General features: G+C 39.9%; 1 protein-coding gene across 1 annotated transcript in view; it reads left to right on the top strand.

Annotated features, from left to right (window-relative positions):
- Positions 1–19,194, top strand: part of MALRD1 (MAM and LDL receptor class A domain containing 1) — a 438,556-nt gene extending 419,362 nt beyond the window's left edge. The window contains 5 exon segments of the mRNA XM_030549280.1: positions 8,501–8,583; positions 8,675–8,771; positions 15,849–15,924; positions 17,594–17,659; positions 19,084–19,194. Of these exon segments, the coding sequence (XP_030405140.1) occupies positions 8,501–8,583; positions 8,675–8,771; positions 15,849–15,924; positions 17,594–17,659; positions 19,084–19,194 (433 nt within the window).
- Positions 19,195–19,731: the final 537 nt, after the last annotated feature.

Here is a 19,731-nt window from a genome sequence, read left to right as displayed (position 1 = left end):
CTGACAGTAGCTGACAGAAGCATATACTTCAAAGGAAAGTTTCATAGTGGACAGTAATGGAATAACCTACCCAAAGAAAAGTTTCTTCTAACTTGGCTTAGGCAATGACCGATGATGGTTTTATTCCTCATTTTTAAAAAGTCCTCTCTGATACATCCCACTAAACAATTGGTCTCAATGGCATCTTACTTAATTACGCATTGTATAGCAGTGTTTCCATTTTATCAATATAACCTTTGTTTCCATTCAGTTTCATTGAATGCTCTTGTATTATGAGAGGATCAATAGAAGGACCCACTTTACCTTCCGGGTACCATTTGTTATTTTACATAGCTTTATCATGTATACTTCTGCTCACATCCTTAAGCAACCCAGCCTTTTCAATTTCTCCTATACAACTCTAAGCACTTCCATCTCTGAACCCAGTTTTCCATCCTGTTCCTTATGCCTCTTTACTGTTTTGTTTGCTTTTTTTGATGACTACTGCAGAGAGAGCCAATATTTTCATTGAGCGAGCTACAACAATTCCCAGATCTTTGGGCTGAGTGGTTACAATTTAATTAGAATCCAGCAGAGTGTTTGAATACATCATATCATTCCTTGCTATACTGATTACCTTGCATTTGTCAACCATAAACTTTAACAATGAAGTTTCTGCTCAGAAATGTCAATACAGATGGGGCTATATTACCTTTTCATTGAGGACTCCATTGTAGTAGGAACCCCCCTGTAAGGGGAGATGATGATGGCTCTGATACAGCAAAGGGAGATAGATTGGCTCCACTGGGACTAAAATTCATGCTGTTAGGGAGCTGGAAAGCACCAGAATTCCTGAGTGGGTGCAGAGACATAAGGGGTCTGCATAGATGGGTCTGGCCTTCTTTGGTATCTGTGGGGTTTGAAGGCTGGGTCTGCAGCTCTTTCTATGCAATGTTAGTGATCCCACCCCCAACACAAAGAGTCTCCTCCTCCCATGGGTTTTACCACAGGAGGGGGCAGAGGGCAATCTGGCCTCTAGCTGCTGTTCTGATCAGCAGACAGCATGGGTATATTCACAGTACTCATGTCATCTGCTGTTGCAAATCATATGACATTAGCTAATGAATAATGGGTACCAGCATTTTGGAACAGCAATAAGGCGGTATCAGAGAACTTGTGTTTGTTTCTTTCTTCATTAAATTAATTATATCAATGAGAGTGGACATGGGAAATTATGGTACTGAGGAAGTGGGCTGCCTTTGTCCCATACTCCTCTAAACATTGGCTGCCATGAAGCAATGAAGAGTTGCTGTCCTCAGCATGCTCACAAGCTTATAGTGAAGGTGGTAGTGTAATATTTAATAGTAAGACAGTTTAAATGCCACTCACTGCGACTCTGCAGAAAGAAAGCATATGTCAGCGATGCATTGGAAGGGCTTTCGTGTTTCACCCTATATTTTCCCCACTTTACAGGACAACAGGAATTTATGTTTAATATTGGTCCAGACTGTGCCTAGTTGTCCTATGGATGCCCAGGGGGAAACAGGGGTGGGAGTGCAAGGAACCCTCTTATATCCCTACACAGCCCCTGGACATAACTAAAGTCTCTGTGTTTCACAGAGAACAAAACTGTTTCTTTCATTTCTGCCTTGGCCCCACCACTAGCCGGTGCACAGACCGGGAGTATGGCATGAATGGATATAGCACCCCTCTTGCAAGCTGTTGGCACTACATTATAATCACCATATACCCATGTTACAAATGTAGCAATAGTGAATTTGTGATCACGAAGCAGTCACGAGATAAGTGAAATGTGACAGTTTAGAAGACAGGCATATCTCAAGTGTATACAACAACCAAAGTAAAAAACCATTGTCAGTCCAAAAAGGTCGATAAAAAAATTATAAATTTAAATCTTAGTTTAAAAAATAAGTAAATTTTGCAATATTGATACTCATACATGTCTTGTTCCCTTTCCCTAATTCTGATCACACTCAAAGTAAACAATTGTTTGATTCAATTAGCTTGCTCTAGAGCCATTTTGAATTTATACATGACATGGCTCATTATGATTTCTCTGTGGCTAATGAAAGTGAAATTAGGAGACACCAAGAGGGCTCATGGATGGGGGTGAGGAGGGGAGTTTAGTTTGGCTCAGCAGCTAACTGAAAGTTAGGGGGGTTGAGAGTGAAGAAGAGGGGAGAGGGTGTGGCTTGATGCTGATTAAAGGGCAGGGATGGTTAACTCTGTACTTGCCATTAGTTAACTGAGGACTGTATTTCAGAAGCAGATTGAGTTGCTTCATGAACTGTTGTATTAGGCAGAAGTTAAAATTTGATTTCCCATGGTGTGCTGGTGGTACTTTTACACTTTTCATATGCTTATTCTGTCCACAATCCCATCTATTTTCTCTGGTTATTCTTTAAAGGAGGGGCTTGATAGAGGTCTGAGTCTGCAGGGGGCATAGGAAGGTTTGCAGGAGTTCTGCAGGGTACTGAGTTTTGTTTGATGTTATTAGGTTAGCTACCAATTATTATATTGGGTTCCCATAACTTGTGCCAGGGTACCTAGGGCTTTAGCTAAGCACTCCTCAATATATTTGTATAGATTAAAATAAACAAACACATGGAATTATTCTGTCTGTATTTCCATTATCACAAAAAGTTCCCAGCAGTGATTAGTAATTTAATCTGCCTTTTAAATTACTTTATTGAAAATTTTGTCTGGCATTTGGGAGGTTAACTTTCACGTGAGGAGAGTAAGTTTAATACTTTTAGCTGAAGCATTTATTTGTGATTAAAAGTAGTTTTACCATTTATCAGCTCCCACACTAAACAGGAGACCTTTGAATGAGGTATTGCCAATAAAATGGATTGACAAAGGATTGCTGGACTCTAAAGTAGAACTGCAGAACACCGTTTGACATCCATGCGGCTTCCTCATTATGGAACGTTAGTAACTATTGCTGTAGGGAAAACAGCAGCTTTCAGCATTCAGTTATTCAAATATATCAAGCCCTTCACTGAAAATACAGCTCACTGAGTGTTTTTCCTGATCAGCTAATGAGGAGCTCAGATCACCTCTACATTTGAAGGTCACGGGCCTGATTCTCCACTGCCTTGCACTAGTAGTATCATTTACTCCTGTGCAAGGGTGGTGTATAATGCTATTACATCAGAGAGGTAGCATTTTACATCCACTTTGCACAAGTGCAAATCTCTGCACAAGTAGAGAATCAGACCCAAGCTGGAGATATTCAAATCAAATTGAAGGCATTGGAAATAAGCATTTGCATTAGTTCTAATAGTTTTGAGTTTTATATGTACAGTCCTTAATGTAATGTAAAGTTCTGTAGCCTGAGATGCAGCAGTGTGTCATCCAGACATGTTCCTGGTAAATTAGACCTGCCCTGTACGAACACATAAAAGGAAAAAAAATCTTCCCTATTCCTTATTTCCTGAGTTAAATGAGCCATGAGCACAGGCCGTGCTATAGTTCATTCCACAGCATTACCAGTATAGGTATTAGGGAGTAATGAGTTGGAAATCCTAGGGGCAAAATTGAAAGAGTTAAAACGGTCCCACTCCAGAGTGACTCTCCCATCCGAACTTGCTAATAGTGGAAGACATTTTATCAGACAGGATAGATTAGGACTGTGTACTGAGATGGAAGGATTCTAAATGCTGGTTTATCTGTGTTTCTCTCTCTTCCTCTTCCTGTTTTCACTATGAGGATGGATAGGAATGGTTATCTCCCTAGTTCAGGTAGGAACTGGATGGCTTTTAGAAACCTAGCACTTCTTTGAAATTTGCAACTGCTAATTAGTCAGCAAGAAATTAGTCCAAGCAAATTAATTGTATGCTCTTAATGTGGAACTTCAGAGCTTTATGGCTCAAGGGATTTATTCAGTGTTTTCTACAATCTCCTGTCTTCAAAATAAAATGGATAGCTCCAGGGTAAGAGAGGCTTTTTTAAGGAATATCTTCAAAACTCCTGCCACCTCTGCTGGTGGAGACTTAACATATTGTCCAGAGAGCATATTTGACCTCTGTCCTGGAGGGTCTCTCCTTCACATCATAATTTGTGTATCCCCAATTGCCCAAATCTTAAGAGGAAACTAATAGTGACTTTGATGGAAGCAACTCATTTGCCTTTCAACTGAAAGTAATGTGCTGTGAGTATAGTGTAATCTCAGCAGTGGGAAGGATAATTAGGAGTGTTCTTCTTCATTAACTTGACTTCAAGTGACCTGACTCTTGGGTTTATACCACAAGCTACACAGACCTACCTGGAGCTGTTAGAGCAATTAAAATTCACTTCAAGACAGTAAGACACCAAGATTATATCTATCTATATAATGAAGGCTAAGAAATCTGCCTTCATTTCCTTATGTATCTGCCTGATATTATGATTACTGTTATTTATTATTTTCATTATTCCAATAATGCCCAAAGGCCTCAGTCTGGACTGGGCCTTATTTTGTAATTTGCCCTACAAACACACATGGAAACATATACCCTGCCCTGATAGAGTTTAGTCTAATTTAGAGTTTACAGTCTAATTTGCTATTGAATCAGGAGATTGCCTTCACATCTTTTGTGGAGACTTTTTTTTTTTTTTTTTTACTTATAAAACAAGTCCAAGAGAGACTATGAGCTTGATTTTTCTGCTGCCTTCCACCTTTGCTAATCATATATACCTGTGCAGAGGGCAAAGTGAGTGTAAATCACCACCCGATCAGAATGATGACATTTTACACCTATTTTGCAAAGATGTAAGTGATTATGCAAGGCACAAGGCAATGCAGAATCAAGTCCATAGAGGTGTACACATAAATCTGTCTCTCCTTTTAGTTGTATGGGTTTGGTTGGTTCTCTTTAGTTCATTTTCCTGTGGGTTTTTTTAGTACAGAGTTCCTGTGTGAAGGCCTGGTCAAAGAAATAGGGTTTTGTCTTTGGTTCTGCTGATGATCTTAGGATCATCTTGGTCTCTTTCAGAAGTGAGCTCCAGCTTTATGAATTAGTTTCAGAGAAAGTTCGGTCTCCTGCATGCATGAATTTCACTCTTAGGGTCAACAATTCTTTGTTCCACTGAACATTGCTGTTGTGCTAATCATGCAGTGTGAAGCTGAAAATTGGGGATGTCTGGGAGAATAGGACCAAGTCCTTGTGTTTGACCTGAAATTCTCTGGGGAGCTAGTGAAACACCTTGGAGTCATACTCTCTACAGCCTGTGTTGTTGAGTGGTCAGGCTGTCATATTCTTGATCAATTTTAACTTTTACAATTTCAAGCAATTTCATACCTAGGAACTGAGAATCACAGTAACCAAACTAAGAGCCATGAATGCCTAGATTATTGTGCCTAAATCTGTATCTATCAGGAAGGGGTGTGGTCTTCTTGCCACCATCGAGGGAAAAGGGTAATTTTTGTGGCAATGGCTATTTGGGTATTCAGAAACAGTGAGAAATCCAGTTGTACACCAAGGTTGAAGTTTGCCTTAACAATCTGAGGCAATGTTATAGAGCTGACAAGTTAGTCAAATACTTCCCTCTCCCAACCAGTGCCACTTCAACCAGATCTCAGGCAGCCATTGGATACTGAGAGATTTCTTTGGATCTGCCATGAAAGTAATGCAATGCAGGATGTCATCTGTGTATTGCTGACAAAGAGTAGTGTCATTTTTCTGAATCTCAGTTATCCAAAGCTTCTTGTTATCCTGAATAAGGTCATGCTCATTTGATTTATTGATTTTGACATTTCTTTCAATTATCTCAGCATTCCCAATGTCCCCCACTCCTTTGGGATAATTGAGATTTCATTGTATGACTTGTACAGAAATACTGTTTGCAATTGTTTTTAATTCATGGACTGGCTATGTTTAACATCTTTCTTTAATAATTAAGGACCAGATCCTTCCATTCAAATTGGAGAGTACATTCTCCACAAATGGTCTTACTGAAGTAAGTGAGTGCATATGTGGTATAAGGTGCTATTCGACATGAGTAAGAGGATCAGAATCTGGCCCTACAAATGTCTGTAAAGACATTTTGTACACCTTCCTCCCCTCTATCCAGAAAAGAGTTTGGCTTCAGTAGAAGCTACATTCAGCATCCATATATGCTGGGTTGGGTTTTGATTGGAAAAAAAAAAGCCCACCCCATTTTATTTCTAGGTTTGGTGAACTCTGCAGGTATCTCAGCTTGTTTGGGAAGATCCCAATTTGTAATTAATGAAGGGCCAAACCTCAGAAGGATTTGAATGAATCTCCAGATTACAAACAGGGCTTGTCTGATGGATTTACATTCTATTCCAGTGGTTGATACTACACTAAATTTCCCCTATCAACAGATAAAAGGGGGAAAAAATAATTAAATGGTGAAGCCAAGGCTGGAAGGCTTGACTAGTAGGTGAATTCCCTTTCTACTCTTCTCTTGCTTCACAAAATGTCTTTCCATTACCAGCAGTGATTTTATATTCATTTCCAGATTACTGACGAAAATGTTCAATAGCTTCATCCTAGTACTGTACTATACTATGTGGAATCCTGTGAGAAACACCCCCATTCAATGATGAGTCACCATAGCAACTACTTTTGGAGATCTATCAGTTAGCCATTTCTTAATCCACTTAATATATATAGCCAACTGCAAAGATATACCGCTAGGAACAAGGAAGGCAAGGCCATTCCTACAGAACAGCGTACTGTATACCAGAAAGCAGTGACTCTGAAGAGGATTTAGGGGTTATAATGGACAAGCATCTCAACATACCGTGACAGAAAGGGCTAATGTGATCCTTGGATGTGTAAACAGGAGGCTAGGGAGACAAATTTCCTCTGTATACAGCTTTGGTGAAGCCAATACAGCCCTACTGTATCCAGTATTGTTGTCCTCATTTTTAAAAGAATGTTGAAAAATATGAGGGGTGCACAAAAGAACAAAAAAAAAAGATGGAAGGCTGGAGAAAATACGGTACCTTAAAAGATGCAAAGAGCTCAAACTGTTTAGCTTATCAAAAAGAAGACTCAGAGATGACTTGATTGCAGTGTATAAGTACTTTTATGGGGAGAAAACACTGAGTGCCGAAAAGGCTCTTTAATCTAGTAAAACAGCATAACAAGAACCAGTGACTGGACGTTGAAACCAGACAAATTCAAATTAGAAATAAAGCACAATTCTTAACAGGGACGGTGATTGACACTTGAAACAAACTACAAAGTAGTGAACTCTCCATCTCTTGATTTTTTCAGCTCAAGACTGGATATCTTTCTGGAAGATATGCTTCAGTCAAACACAAGTTGTGCTCAATACAGGGATAACTGGGTGAAATGTAATGGCCTATGATAAGGAGGAGGTCAGACTAAATGACTTACTGGTCCTCTCTACATGATCTCTGAAATCTCTCTTTCTTCCCCCCAGCCCCTTTATAGAGAAACATAAAGAGAAGTGATCATATAATTAAAGACTGTATCATAATGCACAGGCACAAAGGGGCCAATTTAAGGTTGTACAAGCAACCTTAATTCTGGGATTTCCTACCTTTGAATGCTTGACTTTCCAACCTTAATAATGTTCTTTTAATATTGTTTGTACATGTGTAATTCACACAATATGTAGATTTGCCTATCCTTATTTTAAAACTCAGTGTAACAGTCTGTGTGTGGTTTATTGGCTCCAAATTAAAATATTAAAACAAAATGGTAATGGAGAGAAAGAGCTAAGCATCTGTAAAAGGCAAGAGGTCATCATAATTACCAGGATGCTAGACCATCCTAGATATCGGGATTATAGACATGCTTCTGGACCTATGTATTCATAGGTCAATGAAATCGCTGCACTAAGCTGATTCTCTGTCTCTCAATTGCATTCATATATGGTGAGATTGAGAGTGTGCTCTATGGATTCCACAGTTGAGCCTCTAGCCACTTAAAGTGAAGAGATCAGCAACTTTACAGTCATTTGAAAGGGTTACAGTGGCTGGTTTATTTTGGTTAGTTGGTTTTTCAGTGAAAATTTGGTTAAGGATTGTATTTTGAAAGAATAAAATAATATGATTAAATAACAATAAAGAAAAAGAAACACAGATTCTTTCTCTCCATTCCCTGCTCCCATGCCTTCTTCTCCACTGTGGGAACTGGACTCTCTACTCAGAAATATTTCTTATTCTCACTGGAGCCAAAGAAAACAGGAATAACAGGGGAATGAGTCACACTGGTCAAGTATTGGTATAGAACAATGCTGTTTGGTGATGGACAGTGATGACAGAGCCGCTAACTGTAGGGGCTGCTTATGATCCTTTGTGGTTTGTTTTTTGTGTGTATAATTTGCCTTTTCAGTCCATAAATGTTGATCCTGCAGGTTATGCATTCTGGACACAGCTATAATTGCCCAAGATCATTTGGATTACCTGAACTGTACTTTCCAGTGCTTTCTGTCATCCTTCAGCATGTTCCCTACATTCTCTGCTTGAAAGCATTCCCAGGTCTTCCTTTCTCACAAATTTCTTTTATCTTATTCCCAGATGTGGAAAAGAATGGCAAGGAAACCGTTGCCACACCAAGGTTAATCCTCCCACAACTTCAGTTTCCATTCTCCTTCAAAATGGTAGGTCAGGTGAAAAGACATTAACAGCATTCAAGCCATTCTTTTAGTGTTTCCCTGTGCTTATTTCTCTTTCATTGGTCTGACTTTGCAGATATTTGGACTGGCTTGGGCGTTGCATTAGCTTTCCTACTGATCACAAACAAAGTGGCTGTGTTGTATTTCCTTTGGAAGAAGAAAATGCCAAGAACGTAAGTGAAGCCTTTTATTGTGTGCAAAAGCAGACAAAAATGTGCCACAAAGCAACGGCTAACTGCCCAGTTTCTGAGGTTTCAGCTTTTAAATCTCCTCTCAGTCTGTTTGTCTTAAATATGCAGCTATAAACATAAAACCTAGCTATGCACCACAAGCAGACCTTGGTGGACCTCAAACTGGAAACAGTGAAATGCATCTTGATTGCTTAGAGTACCTGAAATGCAATATTGTGTGTTTATCACTGCATTAGAGAGCCCCGGGATCCATAACAGCTCAGAAACGCCCATCTTTTTTAACTTGATGTTTAAAGGAGAGGACATAGGAGACTTCTGTGGTTTCTCAAAACTTCTAAGGCCAAATTCAATTCTCAGATGCACACCTCTAACTCCCCTGGAAGCCAGTAGGCACTGTGTGTACTTCAGAGAACAGTTTTGCCCTAAATGTTTTCTAAAATGTTTGCAAAAAATTAAAGAATTTTCAAAGCTTCCCCCTCCATGTTTAAATTAGTCTGCATGGAGACTATTTAACATCTAACAATAAAGCAATTTAACATTTAACAATAAAACAATAAAAAAGATTAGTGCAGAAAGACTGAATAGACAAATAAGAATCCAAACAAAATTTGTGAAACTACTAAACTGTGTTCTCTCTTCTCTTTCACCATTCATTTCTCCGCCCTCCATGCCCACACTCAGGCCATGTCTACATCTAAAATTTTGCAGCGCTGGTAGTTACAGCTGTGTTAGTACAGCTGTATAGGGCCAGCGCTGCAGAGTGGCCACACTTACAGCAACCAGCGCTGCAAGTGGTGTTAGATGTGGCCACACTGCAGCGCTGTTGGGCGGCTTCAAGGGGGGGTTCGGGGAACGGGAGAGCAAACCGGGAAAGGAGACCAGCTTCGCCGCGGTTTGCTCTCGCGTTCCCCGAACCCCTCTGCAAACCGCACGGAAGGAGACCAGCTTGCTCGGGGTTCGGGGAACGAGAGAGCAAACCGGGAAAGGAGACCAGCTTCGCCGCGGTTTGCTCTCGCGTTCCCGAACCCCCTGCAAACCGCAGGGAAGGAGACCTGCTTGCTCGGGGTTCCGGGAACGAGAGAGCAAACCGGGAAAGGAGACCCGCTTCGCCGCGGTTTGCTCTCGCGTTCCCGAACCCCCTGCAAACCGCAGGGAAGGAGACCTGCTTGCTCGGGGCTCCGGGAACTAGAGAGCAAACCGGGAAAGGAGACCCGCTTCGCTGCGGTTTGCTCTCGCGTTCCCGGAGCCCCTGCAAACCGCAGGGAAGGAGACCTGCTTGCTCGGGGTTCCGGGAACGAGAGAGCAAACCGGGAAAGGAGACCCGCTTCACCGCGGTTTGCTCTCGCGTTCCCGGAGCCCCTGCAAGCCGCAGGGAAGGAGACCTGCTTGCTCGGGGAACGGGAGAGCAAACCGCGCGCAGCTGGTCTCCTTTCCCGGTTTGCTCTCACGTTCCCGGAGCCACCCAGCAAACCGCAGGGAAGGAGACCTGCTTGCTCGGGGCTCCGGGAACTAGAGAGCAAACCGGGAAAGGAGACCCCCTTCGCCGCGGTTTGCTCTCGCGTTCCCGGAGCCACCCTGCAAACCGCAGGGAAGGAGACCTGCTTGCTCGGGGAACGGGAGAGCAAACCGCGGCGAAGCTGGTCTCCTTTCCCGGTTTGCTCTCGCGTTCCCGAACCCCCCTGCAAACCGCAGGGAAGGAGACCTGCTTGCTCGGGGTTCCGGGAACGCGAGAGCAAGCTGGGGAAGGAGACCAGCTTGATTACCAGAGGCTTCCTCCTTCCACGGAGGTCAAGAAAAGCGCTGGTAAGTGTTTACATTGGATTACCAGCGCTGGATCACCAGCGCTGGATCCTCTACACCCGAGACAAAACGGGAGTACGGCCAGCGCTGCAAACAGGGAGTTGCAGCGCTGGTGGTGCCCTGCAGATGTGTACACCTTCAAAGTTGCAGCGCTGTAACTCCCTCACCAGCGCTGCAACTTTCTGATGTAGACAAGCCCTCATATAGATTGTGAGGTCATCAGAGCTGGGGCCCTATCTATCATGTGCCTCGTGTGCTGTTGGCTGTGCAAATAAAAGCAGTCTCTCTGCTAACATGCCAAAATATAAAATGACTCCACCATAATTATCAAAGGAGAAAGGAAAAACATTGCAAGAATGGCTGGAATAAAGAAGTGCTGTTTCTATAATGCTGCTACATAGGTTCTCTTTAACCAGTGGTTCATTTTCTCATAATCTTTGAAAAATACCCCTCAGACTCACAGATCACTGACAGGTCTCTTGGGTTTACCTTAGCAACACTCTCTGACTTTTCTGTTCCTCTTCTCTCAACCCTTCTTTCCATTCCTACAGTCTAGTCTTTCCTTCTCTCTCTCTTTTTGCATTTTCTGGATTTCTTGTTCTCTCTCTCTCTTTCTTTCTACTGCTAGTTGTCTGTCCTCTCTATGGTGTCAATTCTCCTAATCTTTCTTTCTCTCTGCCCATCTCCCCCCCGATTTTCATCCTCTTTAATGCCAGTTCCTTCCCCCCCCCCCCAGCACACAACTAGCTACCAGGATCTCTCTTTATTGTCAACTTCTATTGCTTTTCTGCCTTGTCCACATCATTTTTGTATTGTCAGACTCTCTTCTCAGGTTCTCTTCTGCAGGCTTCATCTTCAAAAGCCACCCCATCTCCTTCATGCTCCTACTTTACTGCAGACCTTTTTCTCTTCACGGCTGTCCCTCTTTCCCAACATCACTGCTAAACAGTGCAAACCTATGAACTGAGGCTATTGTTGAGGAGACCCCACTAATCAACATTCCACCATAACTAATGCAGCATATCTTGTTAATCAGAAAAGCAGCTACAGGGAACAGAAGCAGGCCTATTACCCTTAGACAGCTGCTGGATTAAGGGTTATGACTCACATGATGAGACCTGTTGGATTAAACTGTATCTTTCTTTCTTCTCCTAATGGACAAAAGCAGCCAACCTCATGGCTTGACAGCTGTGTATATCACTGCCACAATGATATTCCAATATGGCAATGACTACAAGGCTCTCAGTTAGGGTTTTGGGCAACTTTTGTAGAGAGAGAAACCCCAAACCTAGAAGAAACCTGACAGGTTCCCACATTCCTGCTTGTGATCCAGAGGTGAGGTGCTCAGGCTCAGTGCAAGGCTGCCAGCCATGATCCTTTCTCCGTGGCAGATGCCCTTCCTGACTGAATGGAAGCAAGGCACTAAGATACCTTCCAGTTCATTGCAGTTGTCAACCCAAGCTTGATTTTTTTTCCCTTCTGGGATAAATGTTAAACAATTACTAGAAAATCCTTTTTCAAGCTGCTCAGCTGTGTTTATTTGTGCGGTCTACTGCACTGCCAGTGTCCCTAGGTCTTCTGATTCTTTTTATTATCCACCCTTTGCCTGGTCCACCAGAGACAGTGTTAGCGTACCTTGGGAGATGTTGTTCCTGTCAGTCCCAGTGAGCACAGAGCTCCAAACCTCCTGGAATTTGTCAGCAGCATCACTAGTAGGCAGGGATCAGAGAGTAAACAGACTCAGAAATTCTGGGGAAATCGGTTAGAGGAGATAGTGGCAGGAGACGGAGGCTGTTCTTTTGGACAGGAGGAGAGAGGAGGTATGGTCTTCTGGTCAAAGCACAAGACTGGGAATGAACAGGCATGTAGCTCTTTCTAAGCTGTTTTATCAGCCTATGAAAGCACTCCAAATGCCACCTTTGTTTGTATAGGAACTATTTCCACCACCACTGAATTTTCCTGGAGAGGACATTCTATGCCATAGTAAGCAGATCTTGGTTTATTCTTGCCTTTTTTCAGAAATTATATTTCTGATGGCTATTACACTTAGGATAGGGAATAGAAGGTAACTGGAGGAGAGAAAACCAGGAGATCACTCAGTCTTAGAGTTGAGCATGACCAAGATGAGAGATGCAAAAGCCTTTAAAAATACAAAAAATAACTGAGAAGAAAATGAAGTACAGAACTAGGCAGCCAAGACAGTATATTAGCAGCCTAATCAAGCAAGAAACCCAGAAGTACAGTAATTCTAAACCAGTCACCAAAACTGTCTTTTGAGTCTACCCAGATTGCACCCTGACATACATTTCCTCTGCAGAATGGAATGACTACACTATATTTTCAAGCCTAAATTGTGTGTAAAAAGCTTTGTAAATATTTTAGGAATGAAGACCTTTTGTTATATTTGCAGTCTGAAGCATCTATAAAGTATGTGTTCAAGAGAGTAGTGTAATTAGAATTGACTTGTCCGTCCTTTAGCTATTTTGTTATGAGTGTGGTAAAATTCAATTGAGGGCACACTCTTAGCCAGAACACAACAGTCTGTGCAGTCTATGTTATAAGAAAACTGACAATGTTTGGTTTTGCAGTCAAGATTAAGTTACAGAATTCTGAATTGTCACATCAAAACCAATTAAATCCAAATACATTGATTTTTCCATTAAAAAAGTATTATGCAACTCAACAATCTCTTTAAACACTGACAAGTGTTACTGTGATCAATGCAACTTTCTCCTATCTCTGATAAGTGTGCGATGCTATTTGTGGTGAGTGGAATCTGTACAAAAGCAACAGCTGCTGCTCCATCATGGAAATTAGTTTAGCAAAAGCATCACCCATGTGATCTGGTCTGCAACACAAGATGATTAATTCTTTCCTTTCCTTTTTGTGGTTGCTCTGGCTATGCTAGAAAACTCAATTCTATCTGAGCTGTTTTACCCATACATTTGGTTTAGTTTGTTTATCCTAAAAATCCAACCACTTGGCATTTTTTCCCCTAATTGATCCCTTCTTTTTCCAGTTTTGTTAATCTGAGATTTATTGACTTTTCACATGCAAAGTATTCTACCTGGCTGCGTTTTATAAGCTTGACCTATGGACTGATTGTTTTGGACTATGATATTTGTGAGTTATAAGTTGGTTTAACCTTTACTGGTGAGGGCTGACACAAGATAAGTAACTTAATTCCCATTGTGAGACCTTGTGATGGACGTAGAGCTCATGGCTACAGTCATGAGCTATCGTTTCCAGTGCGAGTGATGTCAAGTAACAGCAAGTATTGCAGGCATGAGATTAACTCAAGTCACTGCTATATATTTAGTAAAATTGACTGCTCAAGAAGTTTAATATTAGGGTGTAAACTGATGACCAGCTGGCATCAGGAAGAATTTTCATGTTCTGTGTAATACTGCAGTTCTATGCCTCTCTCTGCAGCATCCACATTAGTAATAGGATGCTGGAGTGAACAAACTGCTATCTGTTCTAGCATGACAATCTTTATATTTCTAATTAGCCAAAGGCATAATACAACATGTTCACATTCAGGGATATGGGTCCAAATTTGCAAAGTAAAATCAGTTTGGCATCCATTTTTGCCAACACAACTTTATGCAAGCAAGCATCTTGTAATACAGTTGATGGATTCAAGCACCTGCGCACACAGGTGACAGGTTTTACAAATGAAAATCCACTCTGTCCACTTTTAAGTAATCTCAAAATAAGCTGATGGGTTTTAAGTATAACTACAGGTTGTTTACTGGGAAGGTGATTTTAAAAATCCATTCATTTCAATATTACAAGTTGCCAGCTAAGACTATGGGCAAGATTTGTTTTTAAATCAATGGGAGTTAGGCACCTAAATCCCTTTAAAAATCTGGTCATACGTAATTACTCATGAGCAATTTATGTTCCTGTCAGTATTCATTAGTGTATCACTAGAGTTTTAGCAGTAAAATAATGATATAAAGAAAGTGATTTCATCCCACATACTGCTCCCAATATAGCACTTTTAATAAAGCACGTGCAGTGTTATGTTCTTGTGATATTTACTTACCCTGCCTACTAGCTTTGTTGTTTGAATGTCTGGCAACAGTACTCCAATCTGTTTTCACCATACCTCAAAAAAATCATAAGCAGTTTGATTAGGAAGTTGAAAATCTGCTTGTTTATGGATAAAAGATTGATTACTAATTGGGACTTACCAAGAGTGAGCGAGCTGCAGGTGCCTGCTTGGCTAGTCATGTCCTGCTGAAAGGCAAGGCATATAATTCCAACTAGAAGTCAGAGAGTAAAGGGAGTGAGGGCAATTTGCAAGAGCAGGTTCTTTCAGTGCAACTAGAACTTTACTCCTGCCCATATTTCCTTTATACCCCTTCCTGTCTTCCTCTGCCCATAACTCTGTTATGTCTCCACTCCCAAAAATTCCCTCTGTCTCTTTCAACCATTCATGACTGTGTGTCTTCTTGCAAGTTAGCCCCTTATTCTTGAAACAGAATCCTAATAAAAGTACATCAGGCTCTCCTCCATTAAAATAATCTGTTTTATATAGCATTCAGGTCTAAGACCACATGCCACTCTCTTCCTTACTGTGATGTCTTTGGGCCAGGCCTGCTTGTGCCATTAAAGTCTAAGCTTTTAAACGCCATATCTACACTTACCTGGGATTAATGCTGCTGCAATCGATGCAGCGGTGGTCGATTTAATGGGTCTAGTGAAGACCAGCTAAATCAACGGCAGAGCGCTCTCTGGTCAACTCTGGTACTCCACTGGAACGAGAGAAGTAAAATAAGTCAGTGGGAGAGGTCTTCCGTTGACACAGCATAGTGTAGACACCACAGTAAGTCAACCTAAGCTACATCAACTCCAGCTACATTATTCACTTAGCTGGAGTACCGTAACTTAGGTCAATTTACCCCGATAATATAGACAAGACCTGAGTCCATAACTTACCTGTTTGGCCCAGTTTTACCTATTGTATAGATCCAAATATCCTTACACTACACTTTGTAAATCATGCTGTATAAGTCCTTGGATATGCAACAGTAAATTCATTTTTAGCAGAAGCAAGTTAAACAATTCTATTTTTACTGTCTTTTCAACAACTGCTAGTTTACAGACCCAGAACAAAACGCATCAGACCAAATTAATCTCCTGTGTAATTCCATTGACTTCAGTGGAGTTATATCAGTAAAGAATTTTGCCCTTTATTTTTTTTGGCTCAGCTTTAACCAGTTTTATTATTTGAGAGTATGTCTTTTTAAGGAACCTGGAGGAAATACATAATACTGCATTCACTAACCCATTGTACGACGATCATAGCTCACCTGGGGAAGTAAAGGTAAGTAGCAATAGCCAGTTGTACACTTACAAAAGTAGAAAGTACAAAACTACAGTGTTGTTCAAACATGCTGCCCAGGGAAACAAATGAATGTTTTTAAATAAAGAAAATAAGTCTTACAAAACTACTACGTTGCCACTGGCAGTCAAGGTACAATTTCTGCTGCACTGTATTTTCAGCATACTAATAGACCCATTTGAAGGCAATATAGTGTTAGGAATGTCTTTGTGGTTGCAGCTAATATTCTTTGGCTGATGAATCTGAACAACACCTGTTTTGGTTAGAGTATTTAGTCAGATATTTAGATCAAATGCCCATTCACTGGGCCTCCCTCTCTCCTCATGCTTCTGAAAATAAAGAGCATTTTAAAGGCATAGAGGGCTAGCTAAACTACAGCACTTAGCTACATACACAACACCACTGGATTTAGTGAAAACTATGATATACACTCTAGTCTTTTAAACACATTGCAATGTGCATTGCTATAAAATATTATAGTAGACAAAAAGACTGCAGAATATATCATTATTGGGACTGCTTTATCTAATCTCATTTGCTGAACATAACTGAGTTTACTCTACTTATAAAACATTGCTAATTAAATTATACATCTAACAGCTTCATACAGTTGTAAAGATTCAGGAAGAAAAGATTCAAGCATCAAATTATATAGTGGGCCAAAAATTCTGCCTTAGGTTAGATAGTTCAACCCCATTAACTGAATGCATCTCAGTTACATAGCTGTGGTATTATGGTTTATTTTTTAATTTAAAAATAATTCATATGAAGAACATTATCCATATGCCTTGGAAATAAAAGGTGCAAATTAAATCTTAAAGCATCTTCCCTACCTCATTTTGAGACTACTCTTATCAGAGCTATAAGAATTAGGCTGGTTTTGCTATGGCAAATAAAATGTCTCTGATCCTTTCTTCAGTAAGTAATATCAGATTCCACCAGAGTATTAAACAGGATTAATGATGACATGCCATTTACTTTCTGTAAAAAGTTCCTCACATCTGATTTTGGAAACATTAGATCAGATTCATTCACTTGCAGGTTTGGATTTGTAAGACCATGTTGGAAACATTCCCTTTATGATCATGTCCATTTTACTAGGACACTTCTATTTTAGTTAAAATAGATTCTTGACAGGCTTCATTTAATAGCAAGTTGAAAAACAGAAGTGTGGTGTCAGAAGAGATGTTTTCATACTGGATGAAAGATCCCTGGCACTGTGATTGAAATTCGGTGCTCCACTGGATTTTCTCTTTTCTTTTCTTTAAGAATGGAATGATGTGTGCTTTCTATAATTTTTTCTGCAAGAGGCAAAACAAAGGTTACGCTATTTTCCCAGAGCTTAAAGAACATTACGTTTGAGTGACTCATATCTCCAATCTGAAAATATAGTCAAACAGTAAAAGTCTCACTAATCTTCAGATGAAAACAATTAAGTACCTAACAAACTCAGTTTAATTGACCTTCCTGACAGTCTCAACCTAGATCTACCATTGCCAAATTTTTGCCCATATAATTATGTAATTTGTTGTTTATCTTCAATTTTTTCTCTCAATTGTATCATTTGATGGCAATATTTTTGGTGTATATCTCTTTAATGTCACTTACTCTTGAATACAGTGGCTCTGAAGCTAATATATCTCTTTTGTAGATTCCTGAGTGTATAGCTTCACGTGTTGTTCAAATCAGTGTTTCCCCATGGCAAATGCAGCAGGAGGTATGTATCAATAATTTTCTTTTCAAAATGCCATGTTCATTCCTATGATGGGTATTTCAAACCTCTCTCAAATTATTGCATTATTGACAAACTACTTCTCTACTTTGCCTTGTTTCTGCATGTATTTGCTAAATATTGCAGAAAAGATTCCATAGATAAGCATATTTAAGCACAGTACTAAGTATGAAGATGACTTTACTACAAAGTGTTTGTTTTTAACTAAATTATTGATTGAAACAACTTTGTATGGAGTTTAATTTGAAATTCTGAATTAAGTTGCAAATCCTAAATTAAATGTTTTTCAAATCTCCTTATTATTAGGGTTTCCTCTCTAAAAGGACTAAGACATCTACTCAATTTGAAACATTTCATTATACCAAATACAGTAAATGCAAACAGACTGCTCTTCTGGGTGTACTGTGTTCATCTCATAATTAAGAAAATTTCAAGACAAATAATTATGCTACCAAATTGTACTGAGAGGTACCAACCTTAAATTGAGGCTTTAGCTTCTCTGTGAGTTTTACAAATGAAAATTCTAAGTGCTACTAGCCATTCCATTGCTTGCTTATAATAATCTCTTGGAAGAGTCTTAGATAATCTGTTAAATAGGATTTCATCTTTCCTTATTATATATAGCAGTATTAGGAGGCGCCATCAATGTAATATTAAAGAAAGGGCTGGGAACTTACTGAAATTCATAGATATTCCACCATCCACAACTTTTAGCAGCAATGCAACCCAGGTACTGCCGCAGCTACTGCTATGAACGTCATTCAGTTGCTTAATGTAGCATGGCATTTCACAGTCATGCAGCAGTTTAACCCTTATCAGTAAGGCAGTTGCTCTAGAAATGGTCAGGGATGACAAAAGACCTTCCCTGGAGAGTAACTTTATATCCTTGTCCATAAGTCAATGTATATAGTGCTTTAAACATCACTCCAGGGATGAGCAATCAGTTACTTAACCAAAGCACTCCTATAATGACGAGGCAGCAAAAATGTACTCAGTGGGCTAGATCATCATCATCATTATTCATTTTTATTACAGTAACACCTAGAGACCCAAATCAGAACTGGGGCCCCATTGTGCTAGGGACTGTACAATCACATAGTAAGATAACTCCTGCTCAAAAATGCTTATAGTCTACACAGACAAGACACACACAGGTGGGAAACAGAGATATAGAGAGATGAACTGACTAGCCCAAGGCCACCCAGCAAGTAGTTACTTCAAAAGAAGAATGCTCATTTACACTAGCTGAGAATCTGGGCCAAAATGTTTGGGATTCTTAGCTTAGTTTGAACGTAAGAATGGTCTCTGGGGCAAATGTTATTTGGATATCCTAATATCTACTGCCATTCTTGTGCCTATTTCCATACAGCACTTACTGCTGAAATAACATTTTTATGTCTTTCTTCCAGCATGCTTTCAGTAAAGATACAAGTGCCCCTTCCTTTGCCAATGCTCTTTATGGCAAAGCAACAGAAAACATGGAGAACCTGTACAATTTCTTCAAAGTAGACGTACAATAGAATTGATACTGTGTGTAATTTTTTCCTTTGTCTGATTATTTTGTTTCTAAAATCTAGTGGAAAGTATGTGATTAGGATACTGCACTGGTAATTTGAATGAATATGAAATAATTCCTCAATTAAAAATAATTGTTCTAAATATAGCACTACTGTGAAAATAGCATCTATGCAGATATGAAAGTTTAAACCTATGTGATATTTCTCTTGGTACAAAAATAGACTGGTAACTGTAACTACAAATTCATTGCACATTTGAACAATTGAAATTCCAGTATATTACTAAAAAGAAGTTTCACTTAATCCAAACAATTTTCTTGGGTGTTTTGAGTTCTAATTTTACTGCTATTATTGAGAAAAGATTACTCATTTCTGTAATTTTGAACCATAAGGGCACTTAAATAGTTATTTTAGTGTTCCAAAGATAAAAAGTAGTAGAGCTAATGTACCATCCAAACAAGCAGACCAGGCTATAGCAAAGTGATTATAATAAATATCTTAGTCTTGGGTCTGAATATCAGCTTTGCAAGTCAGAGGTCT

The sequence above is a fragment of the Gopherus evgoodei genome, chromosome 2 (genome assembly GCF_007399415.2).
Source record: "Gopherus evgoodei ecotype Sinaloan lineage chromosome 2, rGopEvg1_v1.p, whole genome shotgun sequence".
NCBI classification, from domain to species: Eukaryota; Metazoa; Chordata; order Testudines; family Testudinidae; genus Gopherus; species Gopherus evgoodei.
Note: the sequence above shows the minus strand (reverse complement) of the source record. Positions and strands in the feature narration are given on the sequence as shown.